Source organism: Electrophorus electricus, chromosome 11 (genome assembly GCF_013358815.1).
Source record: "Electrophorus electricus isolate fEleEle1 chromosome 11, fEleEle1.pri, whole genome shotgun sequence".
NCBI classification, from domain to species: domain Eukaryota; kingdom Metazoa; phylum Chordata; class Actinopteri; order Gymnotiformes; family Gymnotidae; genus Electrophorus; species Electrophorus electricus.
The window spans coordinates 16,882,227-16,900,467 of record NC_049545.1 but is presented as its reverse complement, the minus strand read 5'-3'; the positions used below and the strand labels follow the sequence as shown (position 1 = coordinate 16,900,467).

The following is an 18,241-nucleotide window of genomic DNA, read 5'->3' as shown; positions in this document are numbered from 1 at the left end:
TTAAGTGCATGACACCAATCTTTATTTCAAGTTAGATTTCATGTTAGTCTTTGGAGTGCAAATGTAACAAAAAGTACACACAAATATTTGGACAATAATACCATACAGGCATTTTTCAGTTTTTGACATTTCTTGCTTTTGAGCATCTGGTGAGAGAAGGCATCGGGTTTATTTATTTACATCCGAGTAAGCAAATAAATATTTATTTATTCAGTATATAGACAAGCTCTAATGCCTCAGAAAAATCTTGCTAAAGTATTAATGTATTTAGGTGTGCTTTTATATTTTCCTTACACTACACCTTGAAGAGCTCAGACTGGTATGCAGAATGTCTCTCTACTGTTCACTACTGACCTCTTTGTAGGAAGAATATTCAGCCAACTGGGAGAACAAGGTTTGCAGGGTGAGATTTGTCAATTCTTAAAATAAAAATAAAAAATTAGTTTGGTACAATTCTCGAATCTGGTTAAGCAAAACCAAATGCTTAGTGGTCAGTGTGTTGCCTAAAGAACAATCGCTCAAAAACAAATTTAGCTACAGCTGTAAGATACAGACACTTAGCTACACACAGGCCACCTGCAGCTGTCCTTGGTCACTGCTTTAGTTTGGTGTCTAACGTAGAGGCTGCAAACTCTGGTTCCTTGTACATGCGGCTGAGATGTTCTATCAGTCCTTCCAGTTCTGGATTGCCCCCGAGGTCTGCAATCAGCTGGTAGGCCTCAGCCTCCAAATCTCTAAGAGTCTGCTTGGTGTATGCAAAGGAGCCCACCTTCTCCAGGTAGTCTACACAGTAGTGCTTGATGTCTATATTCTCAGTACGCTGGCGTAGAATGTTCTGCACCTGAGTGCTCTCGGGCTGTGACCAAATTGCATGAATAGTGGGGAAGGAGAACTTGCCTTCGGTCAAGTCCTCGCAGAAACTCTTGTTGGCACTATACTCACGCGAGCTCAGGTTGGCATAGTCATCGCGGATCTGGAAGAAAAGGCCCAGCGTATCCAACAGGGGCTTCAGGTCACACTTCCAGTTGGAGAAGAGCTGCATGAGGCCCACGGCCAGGCCAAACAGGCCGCCTGTCTTCCGCAGCACCATTCTGCGGTACTCGGTCTCAGTGGGGCAGGTGTATGTGTCGCGCCAGTGTATGTCTAGGCCTTGGCCACGGTGCAGCTCCAGCAGCTGGCGGGTGAAAACGTGCACCGCCTCAGGGTGTTCCAGTGTCAGCACCTTTTCCAGGCCAAGGAAATAGACATAGTTCGCAGAGTTGATGACGGAGGGCACGCCATAGATGCTGTGAGCCACGGGAAAGCCACGCCGCAGTTTGGAGCTGTCCTCGATGTCATCGATCAACAGGCTGGCATTATGAAGCATCTCAGTCACCTCAATGATCACCTACGAGGGGAAAATGAACGCAGAATATGAGTGTGATCAACTAAAGACTGTGACAACTTGATTTTAGATTTTCTCTCCACAAATTCTAATGGGCCAACTATTTTATCATTTAATCTAATCTTTAATCTTTTTTTCCTCAGTTTGTGGTTAATCTAACGTCTAGTTTATCTGTTATTCTAAAGATTTTGCAATTAATATAACTTATCCAAAAATATAAAAAACTTCTCATTAATATTTCTATCATGTCTTAAAAACAAATTAACAAGAAACAAAGAGTGACAAGGGCAAGCAGGGTGCAACACGAGTAGATGTTTTTTTAAAAAAAACAAACGTTCAATGAAACTGTTGTAATACTTTGTTTTAAAGTCTTTTTACTTTCAAAGACAAAGCAGTCAGTAATACTTAAGCACACAGACAAACAGCAATAGCACAAGAACATTCATGTGAGTACTTACAAAAGGAAAAAAAAAATCAGAATATATACACACACTAATGACAGTCATATTGCTTCATAGCGATATGCTGACGCACGCAAAAACTACTCAGCACATTAAATTACCTCAACAAATATGCTTGCAATTATTCACTTGATTGAGAGGTTAAAGAAAGTTACTGCTATGAATCTAAAAAGCATCCAGGTCTACAGTGTTCTGCTCACTCTTTTGCACAGCACTGATCCACCTGCAGAGGACAGCAACTGATCACCGATTTTTCTTTGACTGAATGAGGGAAAGCCTTCATAATAAGGGTGTGCCTCAAACAAACGGTACTACGATTATGTCATAACATTAACCTACTAGCAGTAAGACGTTAAAGGAACTGGAACACAAGGGAAAAAATTGTTTAAACAATGAAAATGTACATAGAAAAATGTTCAGAAACTATTATTAAACTGAACATCATTCAGCTGGTTATTCTGGATGTAATGGCATTTATGCATTCTGTAAAACTGCACAGAATTCATAAAACCTGACTGTGTTTCAATATTTTGCATAAAAATTTAAATGTAGGGACACTGACTAAGGAAATATTGTTCAAGTTGTACTAAAGCTCATGTATATAGAAAATACCAAAAGATTACAGCATACAGCTTTATGTTTCATTTTCAAATGTTTCATTTCCACAAAACATGCTTAAAAACCTCTTGCACAGTACAACAGAACTGATCCAGGGTGGGCGTTAGACCTCGTGCTTAGCATTGTAGTAAGTGTGTTCCTCTGCACTTTCCCTGCTCTGATTGGAAGCATATGGCTCAGGGAGCTTTGAGAACAGAGTCACTTGTTCAAGTAATTAGCAGTGACACACTTGAGCTCAAGGCTGCTTCATCCTTTGGGCTGTGCTGGCAGCGGTGTGGGGGGCAGGGGAAATAACAATGCTGTGTCAGCGAGTCAAAACAGCTCTGTTTGACCTGTGACTAAATACCCACATAACCCAAACATAAAGACTCACATGTACAAGAAAAGGGATGCGCTCCTGTTTCGATATGACTTGTTTTAGTTGTTTTTGTTAACATGCCCCCTGTTGCATCTTTACTCATAGTAATGTAATAAGGCAGCATACAATAAAAATTGCTTAAATGTAAACATACTGACTGCAAATATTTAATGATCACTATTTCGTTTTGGTTTTATTAAGAAAATGTTGATTTGACAATTGCAGCAAAAAAAAAAAAAAGAGAATGAAATACTACAGCACTCAGTCAATAACACTGCCAGTACAGGGAGTAGCAGTCTAACAATCCACCCGCTCAATGGTAAACAGATGAAAATCTGACTGCTTAGAAACGTGTGACATAAAACTAGAATTTCATGAACTGATGGTGTCACAGAGTTCACTTTTAACAAAAAGCAAATGTTGTTCAAGCCCTTGTTCAAACACCACTCTTGAAGAAGCAGCCTCCTCAGTATTAAGCACTGCAATGTCCATCACTTTAGTAACTGAGATTGAAATACACACACACACACACGCACGCACGCACGCATGCACGCGCACATAAAAATGGCCTCAGTGTACCAGGCATGCAGCCAGAGTGGTTCAGGCATTTATCCTCCAAACACAACCTTTCCTCCAAAAGGGTCCATTCTCTCAGCAACCATAGCACTCCAGCAAAGCCCCCCCCCCCAACCTTCTGTTTCTGTATGCTTACATATACAAAACAGAAAATCTGAGTCAAGAACAAAAAGACCCAAGTTAAAAGACATGCAATAAAACACAACAGGATGAAACAAAGAATTGAGCAATGAGACATTTAAAAGTGTGGCTTTTTTGAGATTGCCTGAAGTACCAATTATAGTAAAGAAAAAAGTTGCCAAGGGTGGGAAGGTGGGGGAGATAATCGACAAGAGGAACAATTGCTACAGCCAGGAAATCTGGCCAGGAGCTACAAAGTATTTTCCTGAAACTACTGTCTCAAGGTCAGAGGGTACATTTGTTTAGCTTCATCTTCTCCCAAGTTCCGAAACTCCGACAATGAGAAGTAAAAACTATGGTCTTCTATGCCACATTCTAATATCAATATCAGCAAAACAAAATTAGATTATCTACGGTGCCTTCTAGTGTTATTGTTACCCCATGTTATGCTCAAAATTTAAAGGAAATCTAACCTGCAGCTGACGCTAAATGTCTTTTAAACTAAAATTATAAACTGCCACCTCAAAAATGTGTCTTTCACGCTAACAATTTAAAAGCCTCCTCTTTCTATTTTATGTTCAACAGAGTCCTTAGGAACTTATGAAAGGTTACCTCTGAGATATTCCTTCACAGTTTCAGATATAATGGTATCTATGTTGATGTTTGCAGTTATGTAGCATAAATACAATGCAAATGAGTTTAAGAATGCATGAGAGAACAAGAACAGGTACTGTTTGCCTTATTGAAGGCCTATGTGGTCTGGTGTGCCGACAGCAAGGCTGGAAAAAAAGAATTCCAATAAGAAATATCTTAAGAAATAGCTTGACAACCTCAATTTTTTCTCTGCTACAGTGTATGCAAGAGAAATTATTAACTACTGGTAGAAACAAGTTCAACACAGACTTAAAAAGCTAAAATGTAACTACTATTATAATTGGAACATAAATAGTAAAAGGAGGCAATGTCTGCTTGTTACATTAGCGGTTTTATACGTGTTGTGTCATTTGTCAAAACAGCTTGTACTTTAATCAAATCTGCAAGTGTTTCATCATGCTGCTCCCAGCAGATACCGAACTAAAAGGCTAATGCCTCAAACACAAACTGTATTAGCAAGAGTTTCAGTAACACATTTATAAAAGATACCAATTCTCATTTATTTAATAAAAACTACTGTCCCGGATAGTTGGATAACCTTCAATTGCTAGTTGAGTTCTTATATTGGCTACCACAATTACAAGAGAAAGTAATCCGATTACGTTCCATTAATTACGGATTATGCTTTAACCCATTAGCTGCCAAAGTTTTAGAACACTGGTCACTACAGGGACAGAGAGTATGGCCACCAGCACGTTCCCACAAGCTCCTGTAGTTTCTCTGTGCAGATCCAACTCAGCAGATATGTAAAACTTGTCCATATAAACAATATGCATCAGCAGTCCATCACTGCTGAAAAAGCCCTTTGCTGCAGAATGCCTAATCGCCTAATCCCTACACTGCTGTCACATTTTAATCTCAACCAGTGTAAATACCTCAGATAGGAATAGAAAGTTATTCAAACCGAACCTGTGGCACTTTCCTGGAATATACTTATTAAAAGCACGCTTCTGCAATAGGAGATCATGGGCTTTTCTACTTTAAAGTTTTTCCAAAGATAGTACTCTCGTTAGAAATTGTGTAGCACTCATCTGAGAAGAGTACATATGCTAAAATAATCATCTGATTACAGGACATAACATGAGAAAAGGTTGGGGTCAATAGCTGACTGAACGCCAGCAATCTGCAATTTATTATCAAATAAACAATTTCATCAGGATTTTAACTTGACATGAGATTTATTTTCAGTGATTAAGTTTTGTGTGACTTTAAACATGATAAACAATCCTGTATTCACAATAAACAAATCTTGTGTTCACATGAAACAAATCTCGAGTTCTAAATTAACACTCATATTGTGTGTATTGATGAAACAAAGCAAAGCATAAATCACACCAGAAAGATCTTTTTTGAAAATGCACATCTATTTCGAGTTACACATTGCAAAGTAATGAATAAAAAAGACCCAAAACACACCCAGGGAAGGTCACAATGCATTCTGCTACTAATAACATTTTAAAATACCCATATTCTAATTAGTGACTTCTTTCTTAACCTATAATGAAATAAATAAAAACCCACTGACCTTTTACAATGGTACTGAAGCACTGAATTATACTTCAGTATTCCCTGTATTGAAGTGCTGAAATGTAGCGCCTTGTCAGAAAAAAACACAAAATAAATGTCTCTCAAAACTTCTGTTAATAAACTGGTTAAGCCATTATCAGATTGGAAGTTGTCCTTTTTTTTTTTTTTTTTTTTTTAAATTTATGGAATTCATCTGACGCTTTCATCCAACGCGACTTACAATTATGAGTGAGTACAACTTGAGCAATTGAGGGTTAAGGGCCTTGCTCAGGGGCCCCAACAGTGACAACTTGGCAGTGGTGGGGCTTGTAATCAGAAAGTTGCTGGTTCAAGTCAAGTACCTTAACCACTGAGCTACCACTGCCCTGCACTGCCTTTTCCCCTTTCAAAATCACACTCCACAGGTGTAGACCACTGTCTATGTTCAGGTGTTGCTGCTTCTTGAGCCTTTCCATACACATTTCTGCACAACTGAGAAACTGCCATCAACCCACCAAAGCAATTTCTCATAGCAAAGCCTTGTTCTGTTATTTCACTAACGAAATGTCCTGCAAATCTGACATTTTTGTTGCTTATCTGTTCGCATCTGACAACAGATATGGGTTATTGAGAAACATGATCAGTCAAGGCAAAAATTAAGCATTATATCTGGCTATTGGTAGTGTCACTAGGCAGTGCTATCTTGTTAGCACAGATTAACACAGGCATTCCTAATAAGACAATGCTGCCGAACTGAGTATATAGTTATTGTATCTGACCATAAGTCCTTCATAGTGTTACCAAAATAAGCAAGATACTGTAATAAATTAGTGACTCCATTCCAATAGGGTTCTGTCATCATAAAGTGGTCGTTTTATTAATATTTTTATTAGACATGAAACACTTATTACCAGTGACAGAAAAGGCTTTTAGCACTACCAAAACTACCAAAGAGGTCAGCTGTTTATTCATAATACTTTCTTATTTAAATATAGATGATACATGCAAGGCATTATGACATACACTTCCAAAATTTTCTTGTAATGCACTCCCATGGGTTTATCAAGTCACTAGCTGTATTAACTAGTTAACATCATTAGCTGCAAGGGATTTGATGCAGTTGACAAGCATTATACATTTCTTTGAAGGCGGCTCACCCAAAGCATTACTGTCCAAGTGATCTACTCAAATCTTTACATAAAGTCTGCCAATCAAACAATTCAATGCATTATACAGATTGTATACATTTATATACACATTAATTTCTGTCCGGGAAGAAAATCGCTAATTCGGTGTCCAGCAAACCCTTCGGATGGAATAATTCTCTGCATTTTGGAAAGGGACTTACAACGTTACTTGCTTTAATGAGTTTTGTCGTTAAGTGTTTTGACAATGCAGTGTTGTTTTTTAGGCCCACTGTACAAGGCAATGCAGTAGGCATATTTCCTCATCCTTAAATTTTTGTTTGTATTGCCATTCCTGCACATTCTCTGCTATGACAGTTTTCACTGCACTCCATGGCTGGCTCATGCTTGCCTTTTAAATGGAATGATAGGAGTTAATTTGATCACATATAGTGGTGGCACACCTAACTGCATTCTGCAGTATTCTTCAGGCAAATGGAGAAGACTCCATCAAAAGCTCACAGTGCTCCCTCTATATGCATTTAGTGCAGTGCTATTAAATATCAAATACTATTACTATGAGTTTATATAGCTACTAATCTCTTAAGTGCAACCTACATTGACTAGCTCACTCACTCTCCCATGTTCTCGCATTGTACCATTTCCAAAAGCAAATGAATACAACTGGAACACCCTCCTCTCGTGGGTCACCATGGAATGGATGTTCAGAGTCTCTTCTACCACAGCCGAATGAATTAACTATTTAAGCTATCCATCACACCTTGTGTCACCATGTGGAAATGCTGGCTTTCACCTACTTCAGCACCCTCAAGCCTTCGTCATTAGACGACCTTCAAATTCTTACTGCTGTTCAGCGTTTTTTTGCTTGTCCGCAGTCATCCATCTGCCAAGTTAACAAGACCCCTCTACTAGCCAGATTTATCTAGTGAGTGCATTGCACCACGTTGATTTTTGCTACTTCTAGAAGTCCCCACTTTTTGCAGGTGTTGCTCAAATCAAATTTGGACTTTGCGATTAAAAACAATCAAATCAACAAATCATTGCTAGTACCCATCTTTAATACCGACCAACTGTTATAGGCACCTAGAAGTCAAGCAAGAGGAATTTCCCCTTATGGGACAGTAAAGTGAGACAAGCAATACAAACCAAACACAGCAACATGGAGCATGAAAAAGAACCGAGTCCAAAATAATTCTGCAGTGTATGGTGATGTACTTAAAAGGGAAATGACTGGCCTGATTCAGCACTATACTTGCCAAATAATTTAACAGATATTTATTACATTTTAAATATTTATTTCCTATTAACACCTTGTAAGTATATAGTCAGTCTATACACCATTTATTGCCATGCTCAATTTGGGTTAGTGGTCCTCCCAAATCTTAGTCAATGCCACCACAGAACTCTGAGTCAGTGAGACTCCTAAGTCACAAGTCTGTGAGAAGTGAGAGAGAAGTCTTAAGAAAACACCTCAAGACCAAAGGTCTCAAACAGCACTGATCCCAGCACTTACAATAGTTAGAAGGCAACAAACAAACAAACAAACTAACTAACTAACTAACGATCTTAAAAATGACCCAATTAGTGGAGGAGGTTTTTAAGCAGCATATTAGCTGCTTGCCTTTAAATGTTGCTGCAAATCAAAAGCAGGAAGATAGCAATCAACCAGATTTTCACCCAAGCTCATGAAAATCATGAACAGATTCCAATTTCTCTTCCCTAACCCAGGTAACATTTAGGTAGATCACTGGGAAGACTTAAGAGGTAGATGATGAAGAGATAAATGATAAAGAAAGGAATCCATACACCATATCTCAAAGGTTTAATTTTATTGGGCTAAAATGCAAGCTTCAGTATACCATCATATACACCTTGGATGGTTATTACTGGCTGTTACCATTCATGCATTACAGTGTGTGTGTGTGTGTGTTAGTAACTCAACCATATGGCAGGATCCTATGCTCTGATTGCAACTCTGCTAGTACAATGTTAGTTAAACAAATATGAATGTTCTTTATATGCATCATAAACAGTAAACACAATCTTCCTTTATGTTTGTAGTGTAACACTAATCAATAATCAATAAAGACGGCTCACATAACGTGCCGTTTATTTACTGAGGTAAGTAGGCCCTTTTGCACAGACAATAAAATCTGTGCAGTGAAGGGGTGGTGCAATTTTTAAAAAATAAATAAATAAAAAATAAATTTTTTAAAATATATCTGTTATTTCTAAGATTTTTTTCCCCTGTATAGCATGTTAATCTCCACACCAACCTCGTGCTTGCTCTTTTGGCTTTATGCTCACCCTGAAGCTATTAGTCACTTTTTAATACAAACACAATACAATGTTTTCTTTCTACTGAGAGTCCTAGCCACAGGTTATTGTGGGGGGAGGGGGGGGTGACTCTTTAGGTGTTCTATGGCTTCAATTATATGAGTTATTATATGAATTATATGGAGGGGAAAAAAAAAAAGACTTTGACCATACATAACAGGTGCAACAGCAATTGGGTTAAATTAAGTGTCAAATTAATTCAAGCTAGCTCCTAAAATGCTTTTATTGAGATAAATCTAGAATTATTAGTTTAAACTAATCTGGCAACTGACTTGACATCACCCTCCAAAAACGGCTTTTAGAAGTAGCCAATTTTTCTGTAGCAAGCTATATTTATCATTAAAATTAAATTACAAGTTGCTATCTAACACCAGTCACCCCTTTTCTACATTACAAACATTAAAGAGTTAATTCTAACATATTATCATTCAGAAGACATGCCAAAGTAAACTACTGCAGATTTCACTCATTCCCTCATCAAATACAACTGAGCATGAGACTTTGTTACTTTTATATGTCAACAATGACTAACAAATAAGTTATTGCCCTTATCAGGGCTGGATATCTAATTGGTTATCTTGGGAGACAGCTAACTAATTATATTTCCCAATTGGGATTATAACAGGGTGTCTGGAGATATCTTCAAGTCAGATTTAATAAGATTTAAATGAGACTTCAAATGGAACTGAAGACCAAATTTGCAGTAAGAATGCGCAAAACATGCGAGAATGCACAGTCATTTTGAATAAGTCCTATATAAACATTATATTGTAAACATTGAGGAGCAGATACTTTCAGGTTAATGTTGAAAGCTCATCATTTTGAAGATAGGCATAAGATCACAGAATAAACCAAGTGTGCAAACTGACTAAATCTGACCAAAAAAAAAAAATATAGCTAACAAAATTAGGCAGAAAAATGATATCAATAGCAGTGAATACAGAGAGGAACAAAAACAAGTTATCTAGCTAGCCAGCCATAAATCTCGTGTACCCTATCCTTTCTTATGGATGCTTGCTAGTGATAGATAGCCAGCTGCTGAGCTCTGTTACTTCACTGTAATGTTAAAACATAGCTAGCTAGAGAAATAAAATCAGCTTGTTAGCTCTAGCTTTGAGAGGATTTCAAGCCATATTCACAAAATACGTAGCTAGTTACACAAATATAACTTGAGTGAAATATGTAGATTGATAACTTCAGATTAAAAACACCATGACAAGAATTTCCTGTCAAACATGGGATAGGTTTTGATAACATTAGTTAGATAACAAGCTTGCTAATGCCATTTTTCAGTGTATATGCTAACAAGATTGAACAGCAAAAAATATGATTTAAAAAAATAAATAAATAAATCCAGATTTTTCCTCCTCTAGATGGACACAAATTATTCATAAGAGTAGCTAGCTAACCAGTGTGTGACAGACTAAACGCATGTCAGCTGTGCAAAAATGTTGGCGATGACAATATATTTAAAATTTCTCTCAGCAATGCCAGGTTTCCAAAGTAGAAATGTAATAAATTATGGCCATATACTGCTACCTAAGTTGATTGAGTGAATTTCTCCTCTGACAATGTCCTCTGACATAAAAGCTTGACAAATGATTGTTTCCTATGCGTCTTCTCTGGTCACAGCAAAGCAAGGGAGAATTTCTTTTCTCAGACATAGCTAAATATAAAAACAAACTTGGCCACAAATCTCTTAAACAGTAAAACAATGTAGCTCGTCATCTTCACTAGGCAGTTTTCAGATTTACAATCAGTGATTGGGTGGCTGAGATACAACCGTCTTAGTCATAGGAATTACACTTCCAAAGTTGGAATGGGCCAATAGCAAAGACATGTCTGAACTACAGAATGTAAGACCACACAATTCCAAAATTAAGACAATTCAAAACTTATTAATGCTTTAAATTTATAAAATGTAATTTCAGACAAATTACTACCTTTTAAGGAGCCATGGGCACAAGTAATGCTGTAGAATTCTTTTTTTTTATTTTATCTATCATTAAAGACCATCTTGGAGCTGTGGTTCAGTTGTGTATGATGTGATATACATGTTATTTTTGGATATAAAATGGATATAACAAACAACGATATTTATAAAAAAAAAACAAAAACAAAAACAACCACCACACCACTTTGTTTACAAGACTATTTTTTCCTTCCATTGCCTAAGAGTCAGTGTCCCTCTTAGTGAGATGATATTTATTGCCTTGGTCATTACTTTGAGTGTGCGCACAGGCACGCACAGATACGCACACACACAGTATTTGCTAATTATGGCTGCCTCACTCACTCCTGGAATTACACTATTGTGTTTGCATGTTTTGCTCATTACTGAATGCAGCTGTAATTCAATAATATCCTTAAAATTGTTCAACCCGCTACACATCAAATGCACACCAGGCATTAAATGGGCAGACAGAGGGGCTACCCGTACTACAAGTCACTTCACTTGACCTCTGCTTAAAACCAACAGAAATTTAATCTGATAACATTTACAAGATGGATACTCTTTCTAACAAATATATATATGGATGGATTTCGAGGAAGCTTATTTTGTAGCTTCTTATACAAAATGTAAAACTCCACCTTAAAAGTCAGCAGGCTAACAGCAAACAGCATTCTTCCCCATCCATTTTCGCATACAGTTTGAATATACTAAAGCCTCAGAGCAATTAGTTTCTTGAATTTAGATAAGCAGAGTGCTTTACTTGTTCGTTTACTCTTTCAACTCTCCAGTTCAGTTCCTGCCAGGTTTCTGCTGCTCCTTCTCCTTTCACTGACCTAGAATTTCCTATATTTCATTGCCAAACTGGAAATGTCAATGTTTGTTTGTTTTTAAAGAATGGATTCATAAACAAATTAGTTGGTCACAGATCCATGGCAGTGAACAGTGCTAATAAGCTATTTTGTCTCGTTTAAAGGCTCACACAAGAAGGCAGTTAGCCGGTTCTCCACAGTGGGTCATCAAAATGATAAAATGCATAAATATCTATATTTGAACATAACAGTTTTTAAATCATTAATGGAAAGAAAATGCTACAGCTAAACTTTGTGTATAAAGGGTGCTCAGCGGTGTTATAAACTGTACCCAGCTGTTAAAATGTGACCTGCTCAAACTAACCTGGCTGTTATTACATGTGGTTCCCTGCTGCAAAGCAATGCTATGCTGTTTTCAGGCTGGAACTGTGATGGTGTTGGATCTGTTTCCTTAAACATTTCTTCACTGATATTCAACCAGCATTTTTTTTCCTGATATGTGGTATTGGATTGGTGCCATCTCTAGTGATAAGACAACTGTTCATAACATAAGACATTTATCAAATTCCTTTTATCACAATAAACAGGTGTACTGAACTTTCTTGTACAGAAGTTTTGCAAAATGCACTACTGTTATGGACTTTTACGAGAGCTAATAATAATGTTCAAGTGTTTAAAACCATTATCTTGGATTTTGCAGAGCAAGCAAATTCATCTAAAGGTAACCAATTATAGAATCCAAAATGCAAATTCAGATTGTCCAAAATGAAACTCTTATATGATTGATAAATCATTACATCATGCTGCATGAATCAAAGCTCTCTGGCCATTCCAGATTTGTGTGTTACCCTCTCTTGAGTAATCCTACACTTCCCAATGAAACCTCCAACTCAATTGTGAAGGGCAGATGTCTGCAAATGGCCCATGATATGGCCCAAAGTCTATTTGCATTGATTTTTCACTCTGAAATGTAAGTCGAATAGACAGAAGGTGGGGGTATGAGGGAATCAAAGGATGATGAGGAAAGTGAGAAACAGACATACAAGGGACAATAGGGTTTGCAGTGGACCAGTAAATCAGTATGGACAAACCAAGTGGTTCCTAATGCCAGTGTGGGGGCCCTCATACAGTGCACAGTTAACATTTTCCTTTCTCCATCAAGCTCTGCCCCATTTCAAATGAAATGCCCAAAATACTACCTACTGCTCCCAATTCCTATTTGATTTATTATAATCTCCATGCGGTTTGAGCAGGATGAGCTTTCCATTTAAATAATTCCAAGATTTACTTATTTGAGTCTCTGGAATTTTTTCTGGCAAATGTTATATTTGTTGTGCTCAATTAGGCTTACATTATTATTATTATTATTATTATTATTATTATTAATAATAATAATAATAATAAACAAGAGGGAGGAATCCTTTGTGAAACACTGCACATTTTAGTTAGGAAATAATGGCCAAACTAGGTTAAACTTTAGTATGAAATCATCTATCTCTAAAATCTGTTGCAGTCAGAACTGTTTCATTAGAGAGTAAATACAAGCACCAATGACCAACGTGCATGTCAGCTAATGTATTGTTTTAATGCTTTCAATTTTACTGGTGTTGATGCAGTACTGCAACACCATATTACAAATCAGCATGATAGTAAAATGTTATGAAGTTACATTTTCTGAAACAAATTTTTAATTATTATTGTTACAGGAACCAAATAATCTGCTCATGAAGACAATTACATGAATTAACCACATGAAAGAGAAACATCAAATTCACATATGAAAAGTGAGAGTAATAGAAGAATAACAGCATTTTTGTCTTTGTCTTCAACACAAAAATGGGAGATGGATTGAGAATTTTAAGTGGAACATTTGTCTTCAATCTGAATAATAATAAAAATGAACAAAATTCATAAATCCAAACATAAAATTACTAAACCCCATTGGTAGAAGAGCATCCATACCAAAATGTGGTATCCTAACAACTCTTACGCTCTGAAATGGTTAAACTTCAAACCAAACTCAGAAAGGGAATTAATTTATGATCAAAACCAACATGCTGTGAAAAAGTAGGTGTTTGTCCAATGTGTTTCTCAAATGATTTACATCATCACATAACTCATTTGAATTATTACTTCTATTATCATCGTTACAATAGGCTCGTCCTTACCTGAAGTTTCTCCTCAGGTACGTTGAGCCAGTGGTTGAACGCTTGGGACAGTTTAGATCTGATTTGTTTTCCTGTAGATTTTGAAATAGAGAAAAAGAACACACATTCATGACCATGATATACACATTTCTGTTTTACAACTCATTACAAAAGATCCCTGTTAGCTGGTCAATGTAGCTTTTATGCCAAATGGCTCTGATCTCTCCCTTTGCTCGGCTTTTCTTTTCAGTTGTTTTTTAGCACACTATTCAACCCTCCACTTCAAGCAGCAGGTGGATAGCTAAGGTGCACGCCCCCCCACTCCCATTCTCCTGACACGTACGTCTATATTCCCTGTGTGCATGCATTACAGACTTCTCACTTTTGTCTCCCTCTTACTATAATTTACAGGCCTCGGTTAAGGACAACCCGGTGAACCCAGTCTTCTCACTACATGGAGAGTTTCTGCGCATAGTCACAAAGGGGACTTAGGACCTCAAAAGTCTAACACAAACAAATCAGTACCAATACAGTTGGCAAGAACAGTTTACCTCTACCTTTTCAAGGCAGGGCTGATTTCTGCAGCAAAAACTGCTACAAAAGCCAGGTTAATACTAAACATTAAATAATGCATACAGGTTTGAGAAAGACATCAGGAGACATCTGCTATCTCTTCTGCCCTTTATGCACCCAGCCAAGGGTTGAGAATGATAGATTTCCCACTTAGTGGTTATACTGAAAATGTTTAAAATGTACCATCAACAAAGCAAGAACATTTAGGTTGCATCATGTCAAAAGTACCAAGGTCAATGTTTCAAACAGTTATCTGACTTTAACAGTAATAAAAAAAAAGAAAAAAAAAAAAAGAACAATGCGAATTGATGTATTCTGTACACTTTTCAAAACATTGAGGAACACAAAAGCCAGAGGCAGCATGACACAGCTAATAATAGAGATTAGGAAGAGACTGTGCTATGGGAACAATACTAGCTGGTCGAGGCAGTGTGATGCGCTGGACAATGTACTGCTGGGAAACCTTGGACATTCATGTGGCTGGTACTTTGAAACATACCACCTAACTAAACTTTGTAGCAGACCAAGTACACCCCATTAATGGCAAATGTATTCCATAATGGCTGTTGCCTCTTTCAGAAGGTTAATTTGCCCCACGACGTGGAAATAAATAAATAAATAAATAAATAGAAAGATTAATTGTTCAAGGTGTTTACTTGGCCTCCAAATTTACCAGAAAATATAAAATATAAAACAAACAACTGATAGCTTAAGAGTTTCCTGCAAAATGAATATTCTAATTTACAAGAACTTTTGGAAGGTATAATTTGATTTTACCACTGTACTATCCTTCAACTATAAACTATTCCTAACCCCCCTTCCACACCCCTCACTGTAAACTATGGAACCACAGCATTTCCATATGCAACAGCTATACAGGGATGCCAATAGTCAAGAACTTGTGGGGGGGAATAAATGAGCTACATTTATCCATGTTCTCATACACACACCCACACCCATCCCCACCCATACACACACACACACCCATCCCCACCCATACACACACACACCCATCCCCACCCATACACACACACACCCACACACATCCCCACCCATACACACACCCACACCCATCCCCACCCATACACACACCCACACCCATCCCCACCCATACACACACCCACACACACCCACACCGATCCCCACCCACACACACACCCACACCCATCCCCACCCATACACACACACACACCCATCCCCACCCATACACACACACACACACCCCCACCCATACACCCACACACACCCATCCCCACCCATACACACACACCCATCCCCACACCCCCACACCCATACACCCACACACCCACCCCCACCCACCCACACACACCCACCCACCGTCACCCACCCACACACACCCCAACACCCATACACACACACACCCCCACATACACACACACCCCCACCCCCATCCATACACACACCCACCCATCCCCACACCCACCCCCACCCACCCACCCCCACACACACACACCCACCCCCACCCATACACACACCCACACCCATCCCCACCCATACACACACCCACACACACCCACACCGATCCCCACCCACACACACACCCACACCCATCCCCACCCATACACACACACACACCCATCCCCACCCATACACACACACACACACCCCCACCCATACACCCACACACACCCATCCCCACCCATACACACACACCCACCCCCACCCACCCACACACACCCACCCACCGTCACCCACCCACACACACCCCAACACCCATACACACACACACCCCCACATACACACACACCCCCACCCCCATCCATACACACACCCACCCATCCCCACACCCACCCCCACCCACCCACCCATCCCCACACCCACCCCCACATACACACACACCCCCACCCCCACATACACCCACACCCATCCCCACCCACACACACACACCCATCCCCACCCACACCCACCCATACACACACACACCCCCACATACACACACACCCCCACCCCCATCCATACACACACCCACCCATCCCCACACCCACCCCCACCCACCCACCCCCACACACACACACCCACCCCCACCCATACACACACCCACACCCATCCCCACCCATACACACACCCACACACACCCACACCGATCCCCACCCACACACACACCCACACCCATCCCCACCCATACACACACACACACCCATCCCCACCCATACACACACACACACACCCCCACCCATACACCCACACACACCCATCCCCACCCATACACACACACCCACCCCCACCCACCCACACACACCCACCCACCGTCACCCACCCACACACACCCCAACACCCATACACACACACACCCCCACATACACACACACCCCCACCCCCATCCATACACACACCCACCCATCCCCACACCCACCCCCACCCACCCACCCATCCCCACACCCACCCCCACATACACACACACCCCCACCCCCACATACACCCACACCCATCCCCACCCACACACACACACCCATCCCCACCCACACCCACCCCCACCCATACACACACACACACCCATCCCCACCCATACACACACACACCCACACACATCCCCACCCATACACACACCCACACCCACCCCCACCCATACACACACCCACACCCATCCCCACCCATACACACACCCACACACACCCACACCAATCCCCACCCACACACACACCCACACCCATCCCCACCCATACACACACACACACCCATCCCCACCCATACACACACACACACCCATCCCCACCCATACACACACACACACCCATCCCCACCCATACACACACACACACACCCCCACCCATACACCCACACACACCCATCCCCACCCATACACACACACCCATCCCCACACCCCCACACCCATACACCCACACACCCACCCCCACCCACCGTCACCCACCCACACACACCCCAACACCCATACACACACACACACACACCCATCCCCACCCATACACACACACATCCCCACCCATACACACACCCATCCCCACACCCATCCCCACCCACACACACACCCATCCCCACCCACACACACACACCCATCCCCACCCACACACACACACCCATCCCCACCCACACACACACACCCATCCCCACCCACACACACACACCCATCCCCACCCACACACACACACCCATCCCCACCCATACACACACACACACCCATCCCCACCCATACACACACACACCCATCCCCACCCATACACACACACACCCATCCCCACCCATACACACACCCATCCCCACCCATACACACACACCCATCCCCACACCCCCACACCCATACACCCACACACCCACCCCCACCCACCCACACACACCCACCCACCGTCACCCACCCACACACACCCCAACACCCATACACACACACACCCATCCCCACCCATACACACACACCCATACACACACACATCCCCACCCACACACACACCCATCCCCACCCACACACACACCCATCCCCACCCATACACACACACACACCCATCCCCACCCATACACACACACACACCCATCCCCACCCATACACACACACACACCCATCCCCACCCATACACACACACACACCCATCCCCACCCATACACACACACACACCCATCCCCACCCA

General features: G+C 40.7%; 1 protein-coding gene across 4 annotated transcripts in view; it reads right to left on the bottom strand.

The window, feature by feature from the left end:
• Positions 1-18,241, bottom strand: part of ggps1 (geranylgeranyl diphosphate synthase 1) — a 43,062-nt gene continuing 24,821 nt past the window's right edge. For all 4 annotated transcript variants that reach the window (XM_035531847.1, XM_035531849.1, XM_035531848.1 and 1 more), the window contains 2 exons: positions 14,091-14,161; positions 1-1,387 (listed from right to left, as the gene is read on the bottom strand). In XM_035531847.1, coding sequence (XP_035387740.1) covers positions 593-1,387; positions 14,091-14,161 — 866 coding nt within the window. In that variant the 3' untranslated portion in view covers positions 1-592. The remainder of the gene's footprint in view (positions 1,388-14,090; positions 14,162-18,241) is intronic.